Source organism: Notechis scutatus, chromosome 5 (assembly GCF_049901735.1).
Source record: "Notechis scutatus isolate UNSWTSFEM ecotype Mainland chromosome 5, rNotScu1.2, whole genome shotgun sequence".
NCBI lineage: Eukaryota > Metazoa > Chordata > Lepidosauria > Squamata > Elapidae > Notechis > Notechis scutatus.
This window is the reverse complement of record NC_142013.1, coordinates 72215663-72240429: the sequence shown is the minus strand read 5'-3', so window position 1 is coordinate 72240429 and position 24767 is coordinate 72215663. Positions and strand designations below refer to the sequence as shown.

Here is a 24767-nt window from a genome sequence, read left to right as displayed (position 1 = left end):
AATACTACTGTTAGGGATAACATTTTTTACCCTAACTGTTTTGGGTAAAGATAATAAAATGATGAATCATGGTTTGTCAGATAAAGTGTATGTGACTTTAAGCTAAAGGAATGTAATTAAGGGTGCAGCTGTAAAAGTACTATATAAGCAGCAAGGCACTCTCTGGCTTACTGATCCCTAATTACTGGCTGGCTTATTGAAGACTGCATTCTTGCTGGATCGGGGAGGAGAAGAAGTGTTGGATTACTTTGAAGATATTTCTCAACGGAGAGAAGATAAGTTTTGGACAGATTTATTATATGTGTACTGACACTGGCTATTCGACACGGACTTTGCAATTAGAGTATCCTCGACAAGACTTGACTGAATTTGGTATATGACTAATGGACTGTTTATAATGACTATGCTATAATTCTTAAATGGAGCTGCACGTTCTGTTTAGTTTGTTTTCCTTAACACCTGTTGGGGAATCCAGGCTTAACAACTACTATACATTCTAATCACTTTGCCATTCCATACTCTTCTTTCCCAATACCTGAAATGTTATAGATTGCAGAGTTGAAGAAATACGTCCATTCTTGAGTATCAATGAAGCATAATACTTTAAGGTTCCAACAGTATTCCCTGAACATCTGCATTTTAAGATAAATGGTGTTGTAAATTCTAGGTGAATGCTGCTATATCAAATTTCCCTTAAAAGTTGAAAATATACCATATGAATAAATGTTAATGTCATTAATGAATTTAAATTATGAGATGAACTTGAAGCACAGGAAAAGGTAGTATAATTTCTGGCCGGCATATCTATTTTCAGTGTTTTCAATTTCTGTTTTATAAATGTTACAGTTACAACACTTCAAGGATGTTGAAATTGCCAAAATCAAAATGGATGAAAGGGCAAAATCCCAGAAAGAAATTTCAGAACTTCGGAAAGAGTTTCAAAGAGATCACCAGGCCAAGTCAGAGGCTCTGACCTCTCGAGAAAGAAATGCTATTGAGCGACTTCATAAACAGCAAGAGGTAATTTTTTAAAAAGTGAACCTACATAGTTACTAATCCCTTGAAATTTTCTGCAATGAAAGAGTTTGCTGAATTAGCCAATATTAGTTTTTTCAGAAAGTTTCTGAAAGTAATCATATATATTTTGCCTCGGTTTCTGATATTACATACAGTTACTAATGCATTAGATACTCATAATAAAAATGGGATTTTACAGAAGATTTCAGTGGGGTGACATGTCACATTGTGGTTTATTATGTGGAATGCTACTAATGTTCAGTTTGTATTGAGAAAAAATAAAATATATTGATTTATTCAGCTAAGGGCCTATATTTGACAAACAGTTGTGAAAGAAATGGGAAATGTATTTTGTTTTGGGCTTGCAAAAAAACATCCAGTCTGGATTGTTTCATCAAGATGCTATGCATTGACTGCATTATAACAGAATAAAACTTGAATCACTTGAAGTATTTCCTGCTTCATTGAGGGGAAAACATGAAATATTTCAAACATTTACGACAAATTTTTCATTTAGTGTTCCACAGAACCTAGAGTGCTTTGAGAATTTGATGGGTTTTATGAAATACTAAACACAAAAAGAGAAAAAAAATCCAGCCAATTTAACTTAAATCCAGCCAATTTTCTATCATCATTTTACCTCATGGTCAAAGTTTGTACGATTTTTTTTTTAAAGCTTACTGGTTCTATGGCTTAAAACTTTGAAAACGTTTTGAAATGAGAACAAGTCTCTTGGTCCAATTTCACCATAGGATCACAAGAATAGATAGAACATAGTATGAAATGCTAACCTCTCAGAATTTGGGAAATTGTCAGGTCCACATCATGTCCTGCCATTTTGTTGGAGGGGAGGGAGGAAGGTTGGCTGGCTGGCATTTTTCACATACTTTCGCTTTTGCTATAACCATTTGGGAATTAGGGAGGGGGATTGTCTTCTGAGTCAGAGCAGACTCCCTCCCAGCCAGTTCTAGCCTGGTTCCAAGGCCGTCGTGCCCTGAGAGTGATCTGTTATCTGTCTAGCACCTCAGCCTTCTCAAAATATTCTTGCGGCATCACATTGGCTGCTGGTGGACCAAGGGTTGGGTTTGGGGAATGGAAGAATTGCTTTGTGCGGGACCTTCAGATTCCACCTGACTTTAATGCAACCACTTTCTCTCATAAAAAGTTCTTTTGATTCAACTCAATGGAGTGAAGTGTTTTGCTTTTCTGAAGGACCAGCTGGGGCAGGTGCAAGCATTTGTTTCATCTTTTTCCCACGCTTCCTTGAATTCAAACAGGAGTATATCCTTTCTTTGTCTTATAGGTTGATTGAAAAAGATAAAGAAAGATAAAGAAATTACAGAATTGTCTTCTCTCTCCCTCTCTCTTTCTAGTTACAACAGGGATGGCTTATTCTGAACAGTCATGCAGTGTCACAGCACTGGAGAATAATCAATTCTAGAATGAATCTTTTACAATGAGGAGTAGTATTCCTTAAAATGCCTGCTAGATCCCCCTTCCCAGATCACCTGACTAAGCCTAAGTCCAGCCCATTTAGAGAGGAGAATTGCAAAACAACTTCACTGTTCATGACATTGTGAAATGTGTTTCAAACTACTTGAAATATCTGTTTCAAACTTAAAATACTTTCTTTGTCCCTAGTGACAGAGAGTTTTGTTTTGTTTTTTGTTATGTGGTCTGGAGTTCATTACTTCATGCTCATTGATATGTCCTCATACTTGTTATTTCACCTAAGCTGCAGTTTCCATATCTTCCTGTGCCAAGTAATTAGTTTATCAATAAATCGGTGAAGGAAGTAGAAACTTACAGAAGTTGGTATTACAAGCACACCCTGTTTTTTTCAAATTCTTGTTTTTGAGGGATATATCACCCAAACTGTTTTTCCTAACAGATTGATGCGAAGGAAATTTACTTGCAAAGACAAACCTTACTAAAAGATATTGAAACAGTAAGAAGCCGAGAGGAAGAACTGAGGAAGAGAATAGAAGCTTTTGAAATGTGAGTTTTTAAAAATAATTAAGGGAAATGCTTCTTTTGTGAAGCCATTCCTATGTTAATTTTCTAAATGTCACACTTTATAGATAAAAATGATTCATTTCATTAGGAAACAATCAAAAGATCCTGGAAAGGCTGTTGAGGAACTATTGTATGCTATTGTATATACCTTCCTCCCTAAGGAATTTTTTTCTGGGTTATATGTATTTAACATGTTTAAATCCACATTTTAAACTGCATAAAATGGAGAAGATGTTAAAGAAGTGGTATATATTGGGAAATGCAGTAAATCAAGAAATCAATGTGTGAGAGAACAATAGTGTAATTGATATAATGAATATAATTTGGGCAAACTCCAGGAGAAGGTGACAGCGTTCATGGGTTGCGACGAGTCAGACAGGACTTAACGACTGAACAATAACAAAAACTATTGAAACAGTGTTAAATACTGCATAAATTTTGGTTATTCCAGAACATATTAGGAAACAACAAATTCTCTGTAGTTTCCCCAAATGCTTTTAGAAAGGCTTGGATCCAGCATGTTTATTACCTTCTTGTTAGTCAAAGGATACTTTTAAGTTGAAATAATAAACAAATGAAATTATATCACTATAAATATTACATCTTTAGAAGGATAGTCATTCCCTGTTTACTGTATGTTCCTGCTATTTTATGTATTGAGTCATACATTAGAAACATGTTTTTCATGAAGTGTTCAAACAAATGCCAACAGCAATTCATCCAATATTATTTTGCATCCATATATTTATGCTTTGAAGAATGTCATGCTTTAACTTTACATTTAAATCAATTTAGGGTTAAACTGATTTTATTGTAGGAAGCCAGCAGGAAGTTGCCTTGTCTAACACGCAAGATTGGTTAACAGTCAGGACTGCAGAGATTGCCATTCCTAAACAATGCAGTTGCACATTAGGATTTTGTAGCCCTTAGTAATGAAAATTCTGGTTCTAATAGCTCTCAAGTTGTTGAGGACTATAATTTTTCTATCCAGCTTTAAAGTCCAATGTTTGCTTCAATAGAGTATGGTTTGCACATTTTTGATCTTTATAGGTATAGACATATTACTTGCATTTAAATATCTTTTCCAATATCTTTCATGGTTGCTCTACCAAGTGTTAGTTTGTGGCATATTTCTTGACTGCTTGTTCAATCTACTGTTGGTGGATTCTAAAAGAGAAAAATTATTCATCACTCCAGTATCTTCATTGCCAATTCTAAGTCAGATTGTTCTATTTATTGTCTTAGTTTTCTCATCTTTATGTTTAATTTTTAATCTAATCCAATATCTGGTAAGTGAACACATTCAAGTTAAACTAATTCATATTCAGTTTTTGATACCTATGAATGTTGGGCAGCCTGCTTGAAGCAATAAATTATACCAATTGTCATTTGGATTATTGCCCAAATTGGCTTTTGATGTAAAGGCAGGAATTTGCTTGATGAGTCTTAATAAATATCATAAATGTTTCTTTAAGAGAATATTTATTTTTTTGGGGGGGATTTTTTTGATAGGAGGGGTAATGATATTGTTTTCCCAAACAGCAATGAAAGAATTGGAAATGATAGTTAGAACTATGCCTTCTAATGCCATATTGACACAACAGAGAAGACTGGTGGAAGTGGTTGAACCAAAAAAATGTGTCCGCTTCCTGTGAGCACACTCATTTCTCATGTTTACCAGACATTTTTTTCTGTTTTCCTAGAGCTCAAAAGCTTCAAGAATCAAAGAATAAAACTGTTGAGGATTCACTTCATCGGCGGGAGAATAATGTGAAGAACATTGAGGAGACATATGACCAGAAGTTGAAGAATGAGCTGTTAAAGTAATATATTTGCCTGTGGTCTGTAGAGAAAGTTTAAACATGTATACAAGTAATCCTTGCTTAATGACCATTTGTTTAGCAACTCTTCAAAGTTATGTTGATACTGAGCAAATGGCACTTACAATCAGTCCCTAAAGTTATGGGAGTTGCAGTGACTTTGAGGTCACATGATCAAAATTTGGCTGTTGGCAGCCCACCCACATTTATGAACGCAGAGTGTATTTCAACTCTTTCCACCTACCCGTCCCCCCTCATCTCTGCCCTTTTGGATGCCCTGTACTACACTGATCTTACTGCCCTGCCAATATGTCAACCTCCCTGTCACCCCCATTGCCCCCAGCTGAGATTTTCAATTATCTTCCTTCTGCTGTTGATGAGGCATGCCAGGTGTGACTCTTCACAAGGCACAAAGGTCCAGACCAGGTGTACCTCAGCAGTGGGAGGAATAAGATGGTAAAGATTCAGCCAGAGTGGCAGGAGAAGCAGACTGTATGGTGGGGTTCAGACAGACGGGGTCGGCAGAGGGCAGAACAATAGGGATGGTAGAGTTCAAGATGGCCAGAAGGTCAGACATGGGGACGGAAATAGGCTGGTGGGGGGAGTTGAAGCAGAGATGAGTATGGCAGAGCAGGAGAATCAGGAGATGCTCACCTAACGACAGTGCAGTCCTGCCTAATGACCACAACTTAACTTCTTCAGGAACTTCAGAACTACCAAAACTGCAGTTGCTAAGCAATGCAGTCGTGTGATATTTGCCTGCTAGCCGCATAATTTAGTAATGGAAATTTCAGTCCCAATTACAAAGTTGAGTAAGTAGTATCTGTATAGAAGAACATTCCTGCTCATTAAGAGGACTGCCTTTATAGAGAACAAGTTACCACATCAAGAATTGAAAAATTGTTGGATTATATTTATATGTTATGAAAATATCTGCCAGAGGGAGGTGGAAGAGGAAGGGTAAGTAGGGTTTTTGGTATTTTTGACAGGGGTCATATATTTTGTGCTGCTTGCTCAGACTGTAGTTTAGAAGGCCATAGATTTTAATTTGTTAATAGATTTTTCAAAAGCTTAAACCCATAATGAAACTTGTTGCCTTATTTACCTGCTGATGCTACGATTAAAAGAATATGCTGCTGTGGCAAATATACAGACATGCTGATTCTTTTCTCCATATTCAGTTTGATGCAAAAAACCCAAAATACAATTCTAGGCATATTTATGAAGAATTAAACTTCATTGAGTTTTGAGGACAATGCATTTTTATTTCAATAAACATTTCAATAAATAAATAATAATTGAAATTTAAAGCAAAGAAATAAAAGAAATAAAAAGGCATAAATATAGTATCAGAATATATAACTTGCTTGAAGTCTAGATTTGAAACAGAATCTAACACTTAAATCTGGATGATATGAATTTGTTTAAAAAGCAATTGTTTAGAAGTAGAAGCCACAAATAAAGCTGACAATGCTGACTCGGTCACTCAGAGTTTTGATGATGCTTCTCTTTTGCTGTGAGTGATGGTTGTAACTTTTATGTAGGTAGTGATACATGTATGTAGGTTTTTGGTTTACTGTATGCCCAAGTTGATTTTCTTTTCAAAATGTATTCATCCTAACATTCACTTTATAATAGAAAAGAAGATTGGCAAATTTGCATTCTTCAACATTGTTTTCTTTTGGATATAAAAATTAGTAAGTAAGAACTAGAACAGGCAATAAACAGGAGCCAAGATTGACTCAAATGCACCCTAAAGTTAGCTTTAGCATCACGTTAAGTCTTTAATCAGTTGCCAGCATGTTATTTTATTTCTAGTTATCAACTTGAATTAAAAGAAGAATACATAACCAGGACAAAAAAGTTTGCTGAAAATGAGAGAGAACAAAAAGGTAAACTAGTAAAATAAGGGCAAATAACATTTGGTCTTGTAAACCTACTTTCAAAATAAATTTAATCTAAAACTTTTTGTGTTTCTGATTAGAAAAGGCTATGCTTTTGCATGAAGAGACTATTGCGTTTAATTCAAAAAAGAAAGAATTCAGCCAAGCTGTTTTGCGTGCAAAAGAACTTGAGGTAACTGAAATGTAAATATAGAAGTTTTAGCATTTTCTGAAATGGACATGCTAAATGAATAGTCTATAAATATCTGAACGTCTGATAATTTTATTGCTAACTTGCTATTTATTTCTAGCTGGAAATCGATTCAGTCAAGGCTCAAGTTTTATTACTAAGCAAACAGAATCAGTTGTTGACTGAAAAACTGAAAGAAGTTTCAGATTATCCTACACTAAAAGAGGAGAAAATAGAGTATCAAGCACAAAATAAACTACTTGAACAGCAGCTGGAGGAAGCGCACAATGAAAACCTACAGCTCCAAGACAGTTAGTGTGAATCTAATTTTCTAACTGATATTTTATTGGCAAGGATTTATGCAGATACTATAATATTGTACTATTTGTGATAGCATTATTACATTGGATGTGAGATACTTGTTTTTTTCTCCTGTTGTACTTCTGTCCTAAGAGTTGGTGTTTTTATAGTGTTTCAGGAAGTAATAGCAAAAGTACCGAAACATTATAACTGAAGTGCAGTTAACATTGTCCTGTAAAGTGTGATTTTGTGCAACTGTCTCTGTCATTTATTTGAGTAAAAACATGGTATTCTAAATTCTGGGAAGGATTGGACACACAACAATTATATCTCATGTATTCTTTAAGGAGAATGGGAAATGACTGCTTTTTCACTTCTCAAACCATTAAAATATTTCACACTTGTGTCTTTAGGAAACTGAAGGAAATATTGAGAACCTTTATTAAAGAAGAAACATATTTATATATGCAGTAGTGACCAGGTTGAATCTAGTGTCATTCTTTTGAATCAGTCATTTATGTAAAGTAATTACTGCAATAAAAATTTATAGGCAGAGAAGATGAGGTGCATATCTCATTCCTCCTGTTAATTTGTCACAGTGTTATATGCTTCTTAGCCACATTTTACTTAGCAGTCATGAAAGTACATTTATTTTACCTGGTGTATCTGTCTCCTATTTAAAACTATTCAGATTTCTTTTTATAGATTGCAAGCTAAGATAATATTAAGCAATACCCAGATTTGATGGTAGGGCCAAGAGACAAAAACTCATATACATCAGCTCAAATTTCTTTCTTTATATTAAATTATCAGGTCAGTGTAATTTTCCTGTTCTTTTCAGTAAAACTGCTATATTATTTTTTATTTTGTTTTGTTTTTTCTATGTGAGATGTTTTTGTTGTATTTTTTATGTAATTAGTCTAGAAATAAATACCTTACCCATTTTTATGGATACTGAAAAATTATTTATCCATATACAATAAAGCTAAAAGTGAAGTTAGATGCATGATAGAATATACTTTCTTGGATATGGTATTTCAGAATGAAGGCAAGATGTGATTTAAATAATAATAATTTCCATTCTCCTAAACTTACAGAGCTGAGTCGTCTGTCATCTGACTTTAAGGTCCTTCAGGCAGAGTTAAAAAGAATGGAACATGCCAAAAAGCTTGAATGCGAGGAATCTGAAACTCATAAACGGGTCTTTGAAAAACAGTTACAAAAGGAGGTAGGTTTTGGGTTTTTTTTTGAAGATGCTTCCAATAATCTTTGAACAGATTTTTGTCTGAGACATTCAGTAGAGAAAAATGGCAATGTAATCATAATCTAGTTTTCAGTGTGAATTGTTATTAGTCTTGTTTGTATTAATAACTCTTGTATTTTTAAGCCAATTTTTCTTTGTAATGTTTTCAGATGGATCACTGTGTACAGTTAAAGGCTCAGTTGTCAGACTCTGAAAATACCATCAGGAAGTTAAATGTACAGATAGAAGAATTAAAATTACAATGGAAGCAAACACAGACAGGTTTGAACATTTTGATTTCTCACATCTTTTTGTTTTTAAACTCATGCCTCTTTATATTTTATTTGATGTAAATCTGAGGCAATTTTATTTAAACATGTAGATTATTTTTTTGCCACAACCTATGAACTAAATAGCAAGGAAATAAAATTATTGAAATGTTATATGCATAATGAATGATTGCCCTCTTTAAAATAAAGTATTGCTTCTTGGATATAATTATTTATTGCAAAGAACAACACCTCATTACGGAACATAGGGTAATTATTTGGGCTAGGAGCAATTCTTATAAAAGGTCTTTTAAATTCAAAGATAGCTTCCTTGTTTCCAAAAATTAATTTTGAAATAATTCAAAACTGCCCTCTGGTTTCTTAACATTTCGGCTTGTAGTTTAGTTCTTAATTTGATTTTTAAGATTTTATTGGTCTGCCCAACACAAAAATGAAAGGAAGGAACAACAAACCCTGTAGCTGTAATCACTTGTGCCTATATTGCAGACTAGTGTTCAAAGCAGAGCTGGGTAGTTGTTGGGAGTATGTATTTTGAAAGTTTTCTGTTCATAAGCTTGCACAAACAAGAATTTGACCCTGAATCTACCTTTGTAAAAGTCTACAGCAAACTACTTCAAGTCAAGGGGGACAAATCTGTATTAAAAGCTTATTAGCATGCTTTTTTCCCCTTTTTGTGCCTTGAAAGCACATTCAGCTAACCAACATTGCTGAATGCTAAATCTGCTTTCATTCAATCTTTGGGAGTTAGGGTTGATTCGTAGAGAACCCAGAGTAGATTCTAATGGCTGTGGATAGGGTTCTCCAAGCAGGGTTTTCAAGTCTTTCCTCTAACTGCAGACCCTTCATGTGTTAGTTCTAAGAGGATGAGCTCAGGGGTCAAGGGATTCTCAGGTATTGACTAAGATATGAGGGAGCTTCCCTTGCTATGGGTAGAAGCAGCCTTTATCTGTGAAAGGAACACATTACATTACATTGCATGTCTTGTTACCATGACTATAATACTTTCAGTTTTATTTAGAATTTTGTCTCATCATCCTGACTTGGGGTAATTTAGCTATTTGGATTTGGGTTTAGAAAAAATATGTAAAAGTATTAAGGTGGGTTTCAAATGCACAGGTTATTTTTATGTGTTAGCTATATGACCAAATCAACATTCACACTTACAACTTTTCTTAAAATGTATTTTTTTAAAATTTCTATATGAAACTCTTGATTATCTAGCACTACAGAATGAAGTATATCGGAATCCTAAGCCTTCGCTGGTTGATCGTTCTGTCATTGACTTGATCGATGATAAGGTTGTTCCACATGATATTTATATAGATCGTGCTTTCTTGAAAACTCAACCTGTGACCAGTGTTCGAATGGGAAATCCAGGTCCCAGTCACAATAATCACATTGTAAAATTCAACACATCACCAGATTCTGACTTAGAATTTGTAGCTACTACAAAAGCTAGAATAAAAGAACTGGAAAGAGAAGCTGAGTGCTTGGAAGAGGCCTATAGGAATTACCAGCACAAAGTCACTCAAAGAGCAATTGACTCAACAAAGATCCCATCATCTTCCCAGTCACCAAGTAACTGTATCCTAGCATCTCAGCAAAGAAAGAGATCTACACAGGAGAATGCATTGTCCCAGGAACATTCCTTTCACTTTCAAAAGAGTAAAAGCTATACCTGGGCACCAGGAAATGAGAATCATTTTAATACCACTCCAAAAAAACCTTCAAGGCGCCTCTCTTCTACTCCTGTTTCCAAAGCAAGGCGGAACATCAGTAAAAATCTGTTTAATGAAGGTATGCAATTGGATACATACGAAATTTGGTTCCTTTGGTGTGAGTTGCAAGCATTATTGATATCAAAGTTTGGTGTCATAATTCGTTACTCCCTTTCATAGATCATTTCCAATTTCCCACTCATTGCTGGAATGGGGGCATTGTTTCAATACACTTCCTGCAGTGTGGGAATGTTTGCCTTCACATAATCGCTGCATATAGGTAATTCTTGACAGGAACGTACCTGAGCCCAGAATTACAGGTGTAAGTTGTGGCAGTCATTAAGTAGGTTATCACATGACTATGCCTGATTTTATTACTTTTTTACATTAAGCAAAGTCATTAAACAAAAGCTACAGTCATTATATTGTAGTCTATGGGCATTTTATACCAGAAACTGGAAGTAAACACTGGTTTCTGGGGAAGAAGTCATAAATCACAGACACATGACCACAGAATGCTGCAAATGGCCATAAATGCTGGCTGGTTGCCAAGCAGCCAAAATGCAATCACATGAATATTGGATCTTTGGAACTGGATCGTAAGCAGTTCTGGGAAATCTGCCATAATTTTGAACAGTTGCTGAGTGATTGGTCATAACTCAAGAACTACCTGTGGAGTGTTTCAATTTTAATAAATTGCTCTCACTTCTGATGTCTAATACATACATGGAGTTAAAGTTGAAATTAAGGTAATGATACAAATAATTTACTGCCTTATATCACAATTAAATGTTTTCTTCCAACTAGTATATAGTGCACCAATGTCTCAAAGTGCCATGCATGTTCCAAACCTATAATACCTGCATCTGTGCTCATTTTAAATTAGTCTGCTGTTTTTCAGCCATCTTGAGCCATGATGAACTAGAACAATCTCCTAATGATTCCTCATTTATTCACCTTGTACAGGGGGGGGGTTTCATTTAAAGTACAAACAGAAGGCCCACTACATAATGTTCAACTCATTTAATCTGAATTATTTATTTAGCAAATTCAAGAATATTTTTTAAAAAATCATAAGATTTTTCCAGTATTAAATATTGAATATTTTGACAGTTTACTTGTCTCCTGAGGATTGTTTAGCCATTAAAATATAGCATTCAGGTGCTATGTCAGGTATGTTGCTTGAGTAAGACTATTGTATGAGAATAAATAGTTGACTTCTGCTTTGTAGATATCACTGGCTCATCTCTTGTGGTTCCTCTTGAGATTGCTAATCAGCCTCTGTCTCCTATTCTAAGAATCGGAGACTGCACATCTCCTCATTCAGCTTGTTCATCCCCACATCCTAACAAACAAAAGTTAAGGTAATTGTTTTATAAAATTTAACTGAACGACACTGGATTTTTCAGTTGCTTTTAATCGAAGGTTGTTTCAGGAACTTCACTCAGCTGAAGCATTTGAGAGTTACTATAGTTTGCCATCCTATATACATTATTCTCTAAAGCAGGGGTGTCCAACCTTGGCAACTTTAAGACTTGTGGACTTCAACTCCCAGAATTCCTCAGCCAGCTTTGCTGGCTGAGGAATTCTGGGAGTTGAAGTCCACAAGTCTTAAAGTTGCCAAGGTTGGACACCCCTGCTCTAAAGTATGGAGATATGCCTAATTTTTTCTAGTTATAATTTGAGGGTTTTTTGTTTTTTTGTTTTTTGTTTGTCAAACATGTACAAGATAGCAGATACACGTATGAACATAAACATGAACAAGGAAGTAAAAACAGATAAATGGGGACAGTAAGACAGGGATGATAGGCATTCTGGTGCGCTTATGCATGCCCCCTTTACGGACTTCTTAGGAACAGGGTGAGGTCCACGGTAGAAAGTTTGAGATTGAAGCTGTGAGGGTTTGAGGCTGTAACAAGAGAGTCGGGTATAGAGTATTCCAGGCATTGACCACTCTGTTGCTTAAGTTGTATTTTCTGCAATTGAGTTTGAAGCGGGTTTACCTTGAGTTTGTATCAATTGTTTGCCTGTGTGTTATTGTGGTTGAAGCTGAAGAAGTCGTAGGTAGGTAAGACGTTGAAGGTAAGACGTTGTAGCAGACAATTTTGTGTACTATGCTTAGATCGGACTGCAGGTGGCACAATTCCAGATTGTCCAAGCCCAAAATTTCAAGCCTGGTGGCATAAGGGATTCTATTGTGAGTAGAGGAGTGGAGTACTTTTCTTGTTATCTCTGATTCATCTTTATCATTCAGAGTTGGTAAAATATCACAGACTATTCCTTGTCAGGTTCTTTTAGTTTACTCATTTTAACTATTCTTAGGGATAGTTTTGTCTTGACAATTCATCTTCTAGTAATCCTCCCCTCCCATTGCATTGGGTATATGCAACTGTTCTTTTAGAGTGTTTATAAATCAGGGCAAAACAATATCGGTTGAAAATGATTACATCAACTTAAGGTATCAGTAATTCACATGGCCATATATATATATTTTTACATCTCTTTTCTTTCCAGATTTGATCAACCTTGCAGTCTATAGTTTTCTTAAATTAAATTTTATTTATTTATTAGTCTATATCAAGAACCAGATAATCATCAAAATATTAGCAACAGTGCAAATCCTGTCAAGTTGTTGGATGAAGACCAAGGAAACCACAATCCTGTTAGTGATTGTAAGTTTCTTCTTTATATTGTAATATTTTTAATTCTGAGAATCAGTGCCCATGCTGATGAGCATAAAAATTTGATCTTGTTTTTTTTGGCTTTTGATAATATTTAAACTTTCTCTTAGATAAACGAGAAATAAATTGTCTTTTAATTCCTTTTTATTGGAAGATATGTATTCTGCCTCCATAATGTGATAGAAACATGATAGAAAAACCTGCCTAGATAGCCTAGAGTTTACTATTGCTTGAGAATTAATATCATGTTTCAATAATGCTAAGCATAAGCTGGTTTTATATGTGAGAAGCCTTATGCTCCTTCCTGACTCAAGAGGTATATAGTGTTAGTGATATTGTTAACTGGTACCCTAGGAACTAAGTAAAAATCTATGGAGCTGTCATAGAATATTATTGAAAACTTAAAGCAGAAAAGTATTGTGGGAGCAAAATAATGATTGTCAGAATTTGGGGATGAAAGAATAGAAGCATCTATCTGAGAAATTATAAATGCAGTGTACAATAGGAACATTATTTCAAAATGGAAGGTAGGATTTGAGTTAACTGCAAGAAACAAGGAAAAAGGAAAGCTATGTGTATGACACTAATTAAATGCAATTTTGGAGGAACTTATTTTCACAAAAGTATAAGAACAGGTACATGCACAAAACGCATTTGTTTGTTACAGGAATAGAATTTAAATAGATTTGGCCAAAAAGTATGAAACCTATAGTAGGTAAATGTGCGTGGTGCTGGTATCCCAAGTGTGGCTCAAGATTTGAACCTATAGATCAATTTTAGATCAATTTTATCATACCTCCTGTAACAATAATATAAATGCTGACAGTGGGAATGTATTATAGTTGAAATGGAAACTTGACATATAAAAGAAGAAATATTGTAGGAAGTAATGTAAACTGTTTTTATATTTATTGTGGCTCATTTTAAACAAAGGAAGTCTATATTGAATTCGTAGAATCACCTACTTGACTAACAACTGTACTGTATAAACTAGTTTCCAAGCCAGACAGTCCCATGATTCTGATTAAAGGAACATTCTGACCCATTGAAGGTTTATTCATTTTTATGGTAATTGTTAGGTTGGCCAGGAGGAACAATTAATTAATAGCTTATACTAGGCATTTTGAACTCTAGTCATTCCCACACTGTTTCACTCTTCTTCCTGGCTTGGATAATTGCAGAATAATGAAGTTTTTGTTTATATTTATTCTCTAGATCAAGAGGACATTCCAGAACAGTTCAAAAGCAATGTGTCACAACCATGTGGAGACATAGTTAGTTGGAACCATGTTCCAGCCTCCATGCCAGCAACAGGCATTTCACAGCAGGAGATAAGTATGTTTTTGCTTCACTTCTGCGAATGCCTTGTTTGTAGATGGCTTGTTTATTATAAAACACAGAAGTTGAACGTTTTGGTAGAATTGTTTTAAAATTACATTAAATGCTGCTCTTTAAGCAGTTACTATACGTAATAGGGAAATTATACAGCAGGAGATTAAGAATGATTTAATTTTCTATGTCTAGAAGCATTCAATATGCTGCAGTTTTAGACTAAGCAAGATAGCAATAAAGAAACAAAATTTGCAATTATTTTTCAACTATCAGCTTATTTTGTTATTTCAGTACAATAGTGTTTGGAGGCAACATTGAATACAGATGGTTTATCTTTCATTGATATACTATATTAAGAACCTGAGCGATCATACCAATGGAATCATGAAAATTTGACTGAATCTGATATCATGAAAATTTTGTTCAAATAAGGTTTATAGCATTAACCTTAGGAAGTGAATTCTGTAATTTAAGAGAGTACATAATGAAATTGTGATTCCCGCTAATGAACTAAAATATATTTTATCACTGTAGAACAATTGCCTGTTATGACAAACAGACATCACTAAATGGCTAATATCTGCAATATGAAGATAAGCATTTCAAGAACATTTAATGACATTTTTTTTAAAGAAAAAGCATACAAAATATTAAAATACAGGTTCCAGCAGATTTGACTTCAGTGATGAAACTGCTGAATGTAACAGTGTAATGAAGTCATGTTTGATGTGGATGGAATAAAAGATTCCAGGATAAAATTCACTTAACTCCTTTGTCTACCTTATCCCTTGTATGTCAACCTTTTGCCTCTTAGATCATTCGTTTCCAATATTTGGAGAGGAAGGATTCACACCCCAAAGCAATTTTGAAACCGTGCTAAGCTATAAATGAAATGGTGTACAATCCTGAAATGAAACAGTTGAAAGTACTTACTAGTGACATAGTGTCACAGCAGTGCACTTGTCTTCGCTGTTCATAACTAATAGCTAAAAGGGCTCTCTTTCTAAATTGGTTTCTAAGAATTCTCTAGAATATATCCAGTAGCACTGTTCCCAAAATCATATGGAACAATAGGTGTTTTAAAACAAAAAACTAAATGTAGAAGATGCCAGGTTCTGTCCAAGTAATTCTGCACTCCACAGAGAAGTTTTATTTTGTTTAGAAAGCCTACTGGCAATTTTGAAAAAAACAAAAATATAATGAATCAATACTAATAAGAACATGCAGGCTGTTGTAATCAGATTTATCATACTAATAGGCAAATCATTGTTCTCTGTGGTATGTAAATTATTTGTATTGTTATATATTAGGTGGAGCGGAGAAAACTGTCCTAGAGGGAAAACATGAAGAACAAAAGGAATCAGAATGGGAAGAAGAAAAAGCCGAAGAAGAGAAAACACAAAGTGAGAAGTCTTTGGAAAGAGACCAAGGAGAACCAGAGAAACCAGATAAGGAAATAGTAATGTATCTCATTCTTACATTTTTACAAATGTTTACAATAAAAGTGTCCTGCACATAGAGCATAGTCTATATGGGTCATGGGGGTTAGAAGATTAGATAACCTGTGAAATATTATTGTTATTGCTTATTGGGTTTGTCCTTGAAGGCTACTGTAGGTTTTTACACTTTTGGTAATACTGGTTTTTCTATTGTTTTTAATATTTTAATTGCAACTGTGAGATGGATGACCATATAAATCAAGGGTCTTCAAACTTGGAAAGTTTACGACTTATGCAGAGTTCCTGAGCTAACATGACTGGAGGAGGAATTCTGGGAGTTGAAGTCCACAAGTCGTAAAGCTGTCATGTTTGAAGAGCCTTCATATAAATCAATTAAATAAATAGTGTTCCAGAGGCAAAATTGTAGAATGACTCTTGACTGTAATATCTTTGTACAAAGTAGAACAGTATAATGATAGTTTTTAAAAAATGATTCTGAAAATTTATTTTGATTTTTTTAGGGTACAGCTGGAAGAATAAATAACATTGCAGTGATAGATTTCTGTGTGCATGTGTTTAATGAGTTTTGTGGTTACATTTTGTTTACCTTTATCACATTTTTTCTTTTAATAAAGAATTGCTTATGGATGTGTATCACTTGATGTACTCTATAAATATATTTATAATATATTTATATTATATATTTATATATAAATATATTTACTCTATAAATATTTTTAAAAACGAACTATGCATTTTTCTGTTAGAGAAATAGTCTAAATCAAAAGCAACATACTACCTTTTATATTCAACTAGCTCGATGCCCGTAGCGAAACTATGTGGTCGGGCTTAGTTTTTGGGGAGGAAAATAAGGGGAGGGGGAATTCTGCCTCTGCCTACCAACATCCATTGGTATTCATCTGGCTAGCGTCCTGTCTGTGTGAGAGAGTTGAGGGCTGTTTGGAAACTGAAACAGTATTTCCTATGCGAGCAAGAAGGAGGCAGCAAGGAGCCTGGGTGTGACTTAGCTCAACTGTTCTGTACTAAAGCTGCTTGGTGCTGTGAAGCTGAAACCGAATCTCCTCTCTGCTTGTGTTTTGCATTTGGAACAGATTTCTTTTCAGGTAGGGAGGGGGAGTAGAACTCCTTAGCATCAGAACGTGTTAATAATAATATACGGAATATTAATGCTCTGATAGGCATTTCAAAAAAATCCTTTCTTAGTGAGCACCTAGTAGCCAAGAGGAACATACGTGCCAAATTTCAAGTTTGTTGGCTTTACAGTTCTGGAGATTTTGTGATAATGCATGAGTGGTACTTCGCTTTTATATACAGGTGAAACTCAAAAAATTAGAATATCGTACAAAAGTTCATTTATTTCAGTAATGCAACTTAAAAGGTGAAACTAATATATGAGATAGACTCATTACATGCAAAGCAAGATAGTTCAAGCCGTGATTTGTCATAATTGTGATGATTATAGCTTAACAGCTCAGGAAAACCCCAAATCCACAATCTCAGAAAATTAGAATATTACATGCAAACAATAAAACAAGGATTGTACATAGAACAATATCGGACCTCTGAAAAGTATAAGCATGCATATGTACTCAGTACTTGGTTTGGGCCCCTTTTGCAGCAATTACTGCCTCAATGAGGCGTGGCATGGAAGCTATCAGCCTGTGGCACTGCTGAGATGTTATGGAAGGCCAGGATGCTTCAATAGCAGCCTTCAGCTCTTCTGCATTGTTCGGTCTCATGTCTCTCATCCTTCTCTTGGCAATGCCCCATAGATTCTCTATGGGGTTCAGGTCAGGCGAGGTTGCTGGCCAATCAAGCACAGTAACCCCACGGTCATTGAACCAGGTTTTGGTGCTTTTGGCAGTGTGGGCAGGTGCCAAGTTCTGCTGGAAAATGAAGTCAGCATTCCCATAAAGGTCGTCTGCGGAAGGATCTTCTGGTAGACGGCTGCGTTGACCCTGGACTTAATGAAGCACAGTGGACCAACACCAGCAGATGACATGGCTCCCCAAATCAACACAGACTGTGGAAACTTCACACTGGACTTCAAGCATCTTGCAGTGTGTGCCTCTCCATTCTTCCTCCAGACTCTGGGTCCTTGGTTTCCAAATGAGATGCAAAAGTTGCTCTCATCAGAAAAGAGGACTTTGGACCACTAAGCAACAGACCAGGTCTGTTTTTCTTTAGCCCAGGTAAGACGCTTTTGACGTTTGTTGTTCAGGAGCGGCTTGACAAGAGGAATACGACATTTGAAGCCCATGTCCAGGATCTGTCTGTGTGTGGTGGCTCTTGATGCACTGACTCCAGCCTCAGTCCATTCCTTGTGAAAGTCCCCAATACTTTTGAATGGCCTTTTCCTGACAATCCTCTCCAGGCTGCGGTCATCCCTGCTGCTTGTGCACCTTTTTCTTGCACACTTTTCCCTTCCACATAACTTTCTATTAATGTGCTTTGATACAGCACTTTGGGAACATCCAACTTCTTTTGTAATTACCTTTTGAGGCTTTCCCTCCTTATGGAGGGTGTCAATGATGGTTTTCTGCACAACTGTCAGGTTGTGTTTTCTGCACAACTTTCCCATGATTGTGATTCCTACTGAACCAGACTGAGAGACCATTTAAAGGCTCAGGAACCCTTTGCAGGTGTTATGGCTTAAATTAGCTGATTAGAGTGGGACACTTTGAGCCTAGAATATTGAACCTTTTCACAATATTCTAATTTTCTAAGATTGTAGATTTGGGGTTTTCATGAGCTGTAAGCCATAATCATCTCAATTATGACACATCACGGCTTGAACTATCTTGCTTTGCATGTAATGAGTCTATCTCATATATTAGTTTCACCTTTTAAGTTGCATTACTGAAATAAATGAACTTTTCCATGATATTCTAATTTTTAGAGTTTCACTTGTATATAAATTTACCTTGCATTAATTTGAACAGGCTTTGGAGAGATGGTTGAAATTAATAAAATAGAATGATCAGGGTTTTGGTTTTATATTTAATTATATTCTTGATGGTTAAACATCAAGCTTGTGCTCTTGAGTCACACTTAGTCCATCAAGACCCAATCCAGCCAACATGATCAAATATCCACATCTCTAAACCAATATGTTTTTCACAGTTAGAAGCAGAATCGTGGGCATTATTATTCTTTCTTCTTTTTCTTCCTGCTCCCCATACTACTATTTAACATAATTGGAAATCTTACTAAATCAGGAATACAACTTTTGAAGTTTTCAGGGGTTATACCAGTTGTCTTTGTGGCTAATGTTGTTCTGCAGAGATTTCCAGAGCAGTACTTGATCTAATTTTCTTTTTTTTTTTTACTAAGCATTACAAATTGAACAATATTATTACAGATCTTTTTGGAAAAATTCATTTCATAACAAGCCATTCCACCAGTCTAATTGGTTGTTGAAGCTTTCTTCCCTTAACTTTAGGATATTCTTATCCAGAACCTATCTTGGATGCTCCTTGCCTCAGTCAGAGAATGGAATATTGATTGCTTTTTATGGATGTTTTTTGCAGTGTAGTGTAGTATGGCTGCAGTATTTAATACCACTCCTTTTATTGGTTGAAAATGCATTTCTTTTAGTGTTTTCCATCTCTCCCTGGAAACTAACAGCAATAGCACATAAATTTATATACCACTTCATAGTGCTTTAGGGCCCATTCTAAGCAATTTACAGTGTCAGCGTATTGCTTCCAACAATCTGGGTCCTCATTTTACTGACCTTGGAAGGATGGAAGGCTGAGTCAACCTTGAGCTGGTGAGGGTCGAATTCCTGGCAGTGAGCAATGAGTTAGCCTTCAATACTGCATGTTAGAATGCAGTTTCACTGTATTCACGTGCCACATTGGGGGGAGGGGGGGGTAAAGAGAGGAGGAATTAAGAGATAGACTTTTTTCTTTATGTTTCCTTTGCTTTCTTTTCAATAAAGGTTTTTCATAGTCTGTATTTGGTTCATTATTTTGTTCTATTTATTTGGCTACCCATCTTGCAGAAGTGACTGTGAATGGCCAACACCAGCTTAAAAGACTGCCAAGTACAAAACAAAGAAAAATATAAACTATCAATAAAGAGCAAAAAAAATGGCAATTGGGATGATAATTAACGAAATTTCCCAGGCTTAAAGCAACCTGACCCTCATGCCTGGGATCCCATCCAGTTCATCAAGGTTTCTGAAATGCCAGTAAACCTCATCATGGGCAGTTCCAAAGGGCAGGTGCTGTGACAGGAAACCTATCTATGGCAACCTTTGATGAATGGGACCTGGAATATCATCATACTTTTACAGCTGATGGGCTGAATAGAAACAGTACGAAAAAGGTGGTCCTAAAGTTTGCTGGTTAACAGAACCAAGGCTAGAGTCTGTATGACATGATGTTGGCCCAGGCTCTACTAGTCACATGATTCTTACCTTTCTGAGAAATGGAGGAGATTAAATCATGCTTGGATGATTTGATTATATCAAATTGGAAGGCATCTTTACCACAGGGTCGTGTGTTTAGTAATAGGTAAAATATTGGGTGAAGATATAAGGACTTGGGTCAATTCTGGTACTTTGCTCCAATTACATGTTATTTTTAATGCTTTTTAAAGCGTATCCAAGAGTCATTGGAGATGAATGAAGAGATTCAGAATGAAATAGTAACAAATATGCAGACAAGTACTCTGAAGTCTGAAGAACATTCTGGCATTGATGTTTCCAATCCACTTGAAAAATACATGAAAATAATACAGCAGAATCAAGATAAAGAACAGGAAAAAAAGGTAATATTTTGAATTAACATGAATAAAATAATTTGGAAAATAGAGTATAGGTGTATACATTTCATAGCAACTATACAGTTCTTTTCTCACTAAAGTAAAGCTTAGCTAGACATAACCAATCAAAAGTAAAGCCCAAAGTTTTATCTTGCGGGGAAAAATGTGGAGGTTCCTTAGGGTAACTAAATATGAATGACTTGTATAATTCAGTTAATATCAGAATTTAAAAAGATTACCTATGTTATATTTTAAACTGACTCATTTCATGTTTCCATACTATTCTTGTGCACTTTTCTAATTTTCAGCCTTGCATTGGTACACAATGAGCATCTCTTATAGTAGCATCAGCTATAAGTAGTTCTAGCATTTAGTCTGAATGATATTTTTCAAAAATGAATGTTTGCACACACACATTTTTGTTACACAAGAAAAGAAACTATAGAATATGGTTTGGACAAAAATAGCTAAAATAACTTCTTCTTTTTTAGGAATTTCATTAGTTTACTAATCAAAAATGAGTTTTAGAAGAAGTTCAATGTATCTTGTTCAACATTCTGTCTCATAGCCATGTTGCATTGCAAGGTATGATGATAATGCCCTCAGATTCAAGCACATGGCTTTAAATTTGAATTTTAACATAAAAATGCTGACATTGTTATATGAATCATTGATTACTTTTCAAGAAATGCAAGACCAAATCTTGTACAATCCAAAATTATCTACAGATAAGAGAACACCAGATATGAACTCCAGAATGTCACCAAAGTGAACTTCACCAAAGTATTAATTGACTTTAACAGAATCTTTTCAAGCAACCTTTGTCTACTTTACAGTAGTTTGGCTCATTTCACTAATCCTTAATTTTATATAATTAGGTGGTGAACATACAAAGTCAATAATAAGACATCCCAAATTCTAACGATCAGTTCAGTTCTGAAGCTGAAAGAAAGGCAATTGCCATTTAATTCCTTATCTCTCTTAACTATTTCTTGCATTGGCCATTCCAGGAAATATTGTCAAACTAGAACTGAAAGAGTTCTTTTTCATCTTTGCTTTGCCATATTTTGCATCGTATCTGTTGGATGGTAAACAATTATGGCAAGGATTTGTCTGACTGTAAAAACTGAGATTTAACAGGTGTAGTTAACTGATAGCTGTTAGTTTGCTTGCTTTATATAATTTTGGATACTTAGATTTAAATATTCAGACTTAAAATATAATTAACTGATAGCTATTTGTTTGGTCATATAATTTTTTTCACTGTCTCCAATCTTTTCTTTATTTAAATGAATTTCCTCTAACAACTGTTGCAGTTTAATAATTAATAAATAGCTTCAAAATTCTATTTATCCTATTGGTCCCTATAAATTATCTGAGCTCCAATATGGAACACAGATTAAATGTTTGAAACTTTTCTGCCTCACAGGGATGTTTCAGAGGCTCCTGAGACATTTGTAAACCAAGTTAACAGCTCTCTTCTTTCTGTCAGAAGGCCGAGAAAGAAACAGTTGAAACATCATCTGCAGCACTACTAGGCGGTGAAAAGGAGGACAGGTATACATCATATATTTTTTTCCTTGTCTGGGTTATACAGTCACTGAGACAATCCTTTAAAGTAGGGGTCTCCAACCTTGGCAACTTTAAGCCTGGAGGACTTCAATTCAGCTTTGCTGGCTGGGGAATTCTGGGAGTTGAAGTCCTCCAGGCTTAAAGTTGCCAAGGTTGCAGACCCCTCCTTTAAAGAACCAAGTTCCTTATATGGGAACAGATTGGGAGCAAAGAACTTGTAGGGCTTGTTTATTCTCCTTCCCCACTGCAGCTTCCTGTGCCTTCCAGAGATTTGCTTCTGAGGATTGTGGAACTCCTCAGAGATATCAGGAGGTGGTGCTATAGAGCAAACAGTACTTGCATTATTTACACTTCCATGGTGAAGAGCTTCCACTGGATAGCAGTCTTTCCCATTTGCAGCCCTTAGGCTGAGAGGCAAGCAGTGATGCCTCGCTCAAACACTGCCATGCTTTCCCTTTGGTTGTGTAGTACTCAAGGCCCAAAGGTTTGTCAGTAAAAGAGCATTGGGTTGAGGAAAGAATATGGGGGGGGAGGGTTTGTGTGTGTCACAACAGTGTAAGTTTCTCCATAGCCGCTTCTCCCAAATTTAACATGATTTTGTTTTCCTTAGTGTCAGTGCTGCAGACCTTCCCCAGGAAGGACCTGATGACAATTTTTGGTGAAGATGAGGTACTGGTAACCGGAAAAAAAAAATGTGATTGATATGGAAAACAATCCTTAGGCAGTAAGGAGAGTATTTTTTGCATAACCATAAATATTTGTCTGTAAAATAATTAAAGAAAAAATAATATATTGGTATATATCGTTGTTAGTAATATTGTAGTATTACAGGCCTTGAGTGAACAATTATGGTACTTTGTACTTTGTATTATTTACAGATTGTTGCTATTGTGAACAAACTGTTTAAACTGTTCTACCGTGTAAAGTGGACTGAAGAAGTTTTCTTAAATCGATTTACCTTTTTTAAAAAGATTTTTTAAAAGTATATTTTTAAATATTTTTACAATCACTATAGAAAATTGAAAATTTCTCAGTTTTAATGTATCTGAATTTTACTGTTCTATAATATTGCAGATTTCACAAATAGTGAGTTATAGCTCTCTGTAGCCAAAAATGTCATTAACATTAAAAAATTAAATCTGCATGTTTGAAGGTTTTTTTTAATTTCTTGAATATTAACTACTTCGAACTAAGTGAAAGAGTTTTAGAAACAGCCATATTTTATATCCTCTCACTTCATATCCTGTACAAATGCTTTTTGTACAGGCTTTTAAAATAGTGGAATAACAATTATACATTTACTATACAATTAAACTTGTATTTGTGATTATGATCTTTTACTATTAAAGTAAATAAACAATAACAATTATTCATTGTGATTTTTCTTCAAGCTATTCAGGCAAACTTTGGAAATGATTAACATAAAATAATGTAGGATCCTTGGTGCTTTCTAAGCTTGGTTGTTTTCTTGCAGACATTTCATTACCAAAAGAGGTAACATCATCAGTGCAAAAAGGAGTGGGGTTTGCACTCATGTATACTAGTAGCTTATATTTGCATTTTTCAAACAAACTTGTTCACATTTGCTGAGTTGGATTCTGGATGATCTCATGAGATGACATAAAGTCTTGCAACATCAAGACTTTATGATTAGAACTAAGGAGTAATTTTCTAGAACTAAGAAGAAATTTCCTGACAGAACAATTAATCAGTGGAACAATTTGCCTCCAGAAGTTGTGACTGCTCCAACACTGGAAGTTTTTAAAAAGATGTCTGAAGTGGTGTAGGGCAGGGGTGTCAAGGCCTGGGGGCTACATCTAGCCTGCAGGGTGCTTAGATCTGGCCCATGGGGCTACCCTGGAAACAGCAGGCCCACGGTGTCTCTGGCAGCAAAAATGCAGCCCTTCCAAGCTCCGTTTTCGACTGGGACGGCCTCCTATAACCCTCTGCCAGTGAAAACAGAGCTCGGGAGGGCTGCTGAAAATGGACTTCGGGAGCCCATTATCACTGGCAGAGTACTCGGGCTGCCACAGGCGCCTCTCACACAAGTGACATCAAGCTGGCCACGCCCACCCTGGTCTCCTGAGGTCAAACACAGCCCTGATGCAGCCCTCAATGAAATCGAGTTTGACATCCCTGGTCTAAGGGGTTGGACACTAGAAGGTCCCTTCCAACATTCTAGTGTAGTCTAGTCTATTATTCAGGAAGTGATTGTGAATTTAGGGAACATTAGTAGCATGTTAATGATATACAGCTTTACATCTCCATCATAGACCAAACTGGAAATGTAGAAGTAGGTCTTGTCCCAGTGTCTGGAGCTGATGGGGCAAAATAGGCTGAAGTTGAATCTATGTAAATTGTTGCAATATACAAATAAAGTGAAACAAGAAGAATAAAAATAGGTATAACCACATGGAGAGACTCGTCTTCCTATTTATATGGACTCTCCAACTATACATGCAACCTTATAATTGT

At 35.5% G+C, this 24767-nt stretch overlaps 1 protein-coding gene across 2 annotated transcripts in view; it reads left to right on the top strand.

Moving 5' to 3' along the window:
* The window catches only part of OFD1 (OFD1 centriole and centriolar satellite protein), a 33518-nt gene extending 9857 nt beyond the window's left edge, over window positions 1-23661 (top strand). For both annotated transcript variants that reach the window (XM_087967015.1, XM_087967016.1), the window contains exons 8-23: window positions 847-1020; window positions 2909-3015; window positions 4737-4856; window positions 6672-6745; window positions 6838-6929; window positions 7048-7237; window positions 8324-8454; window positions 8640-8751; window positions 9981-10556; window positions 11709-11841; window positions 13049-13149; window positions 14374-14493; window positions 15801-15949; window positions 20556-20726; window positions 22213-22277; window positions 22903-23661. In XM_087967015.1, coding sequence (XP_087823141.1) covers window positions 847-1020; window positions 2909-3015; window positions 4737-4856; window positions 6672-6745; window positions 6838-6929; window positions 7048-7237; window positions 8324-8454; window positions 8640-8751; window positions 9981-10556; window positions 11709-11841; window positions 13049-13149; window positions 14374-14493; window positions 15801-15949; window positions 20556-20726; window positions 22213-22277; window positions 22903-22954 — 2367 coding nt within the window. In that variant the 3' untranslated portion in view covers window positions 22955-23661. The remainder of the gene's footprint in view (window positions 1-846; window positions 1021-2908; window positions 3016-4736; window positions 4857-6671; window positions 6746-6837; window positions 6930-7047; window positions 7238-8323; window positions 8455-8639; window positions 8752-9980; window positions 10557-11708; window positions 11842-13048; window positions 13150-14373; window positions 14494-15800; window positions 15950-20555; window positions 20727-22212; window positions 22278-22902) is intronic.
* The last annotated feature ends 1106 nt before the right edge of the window (window positions 23662-24767 follow it).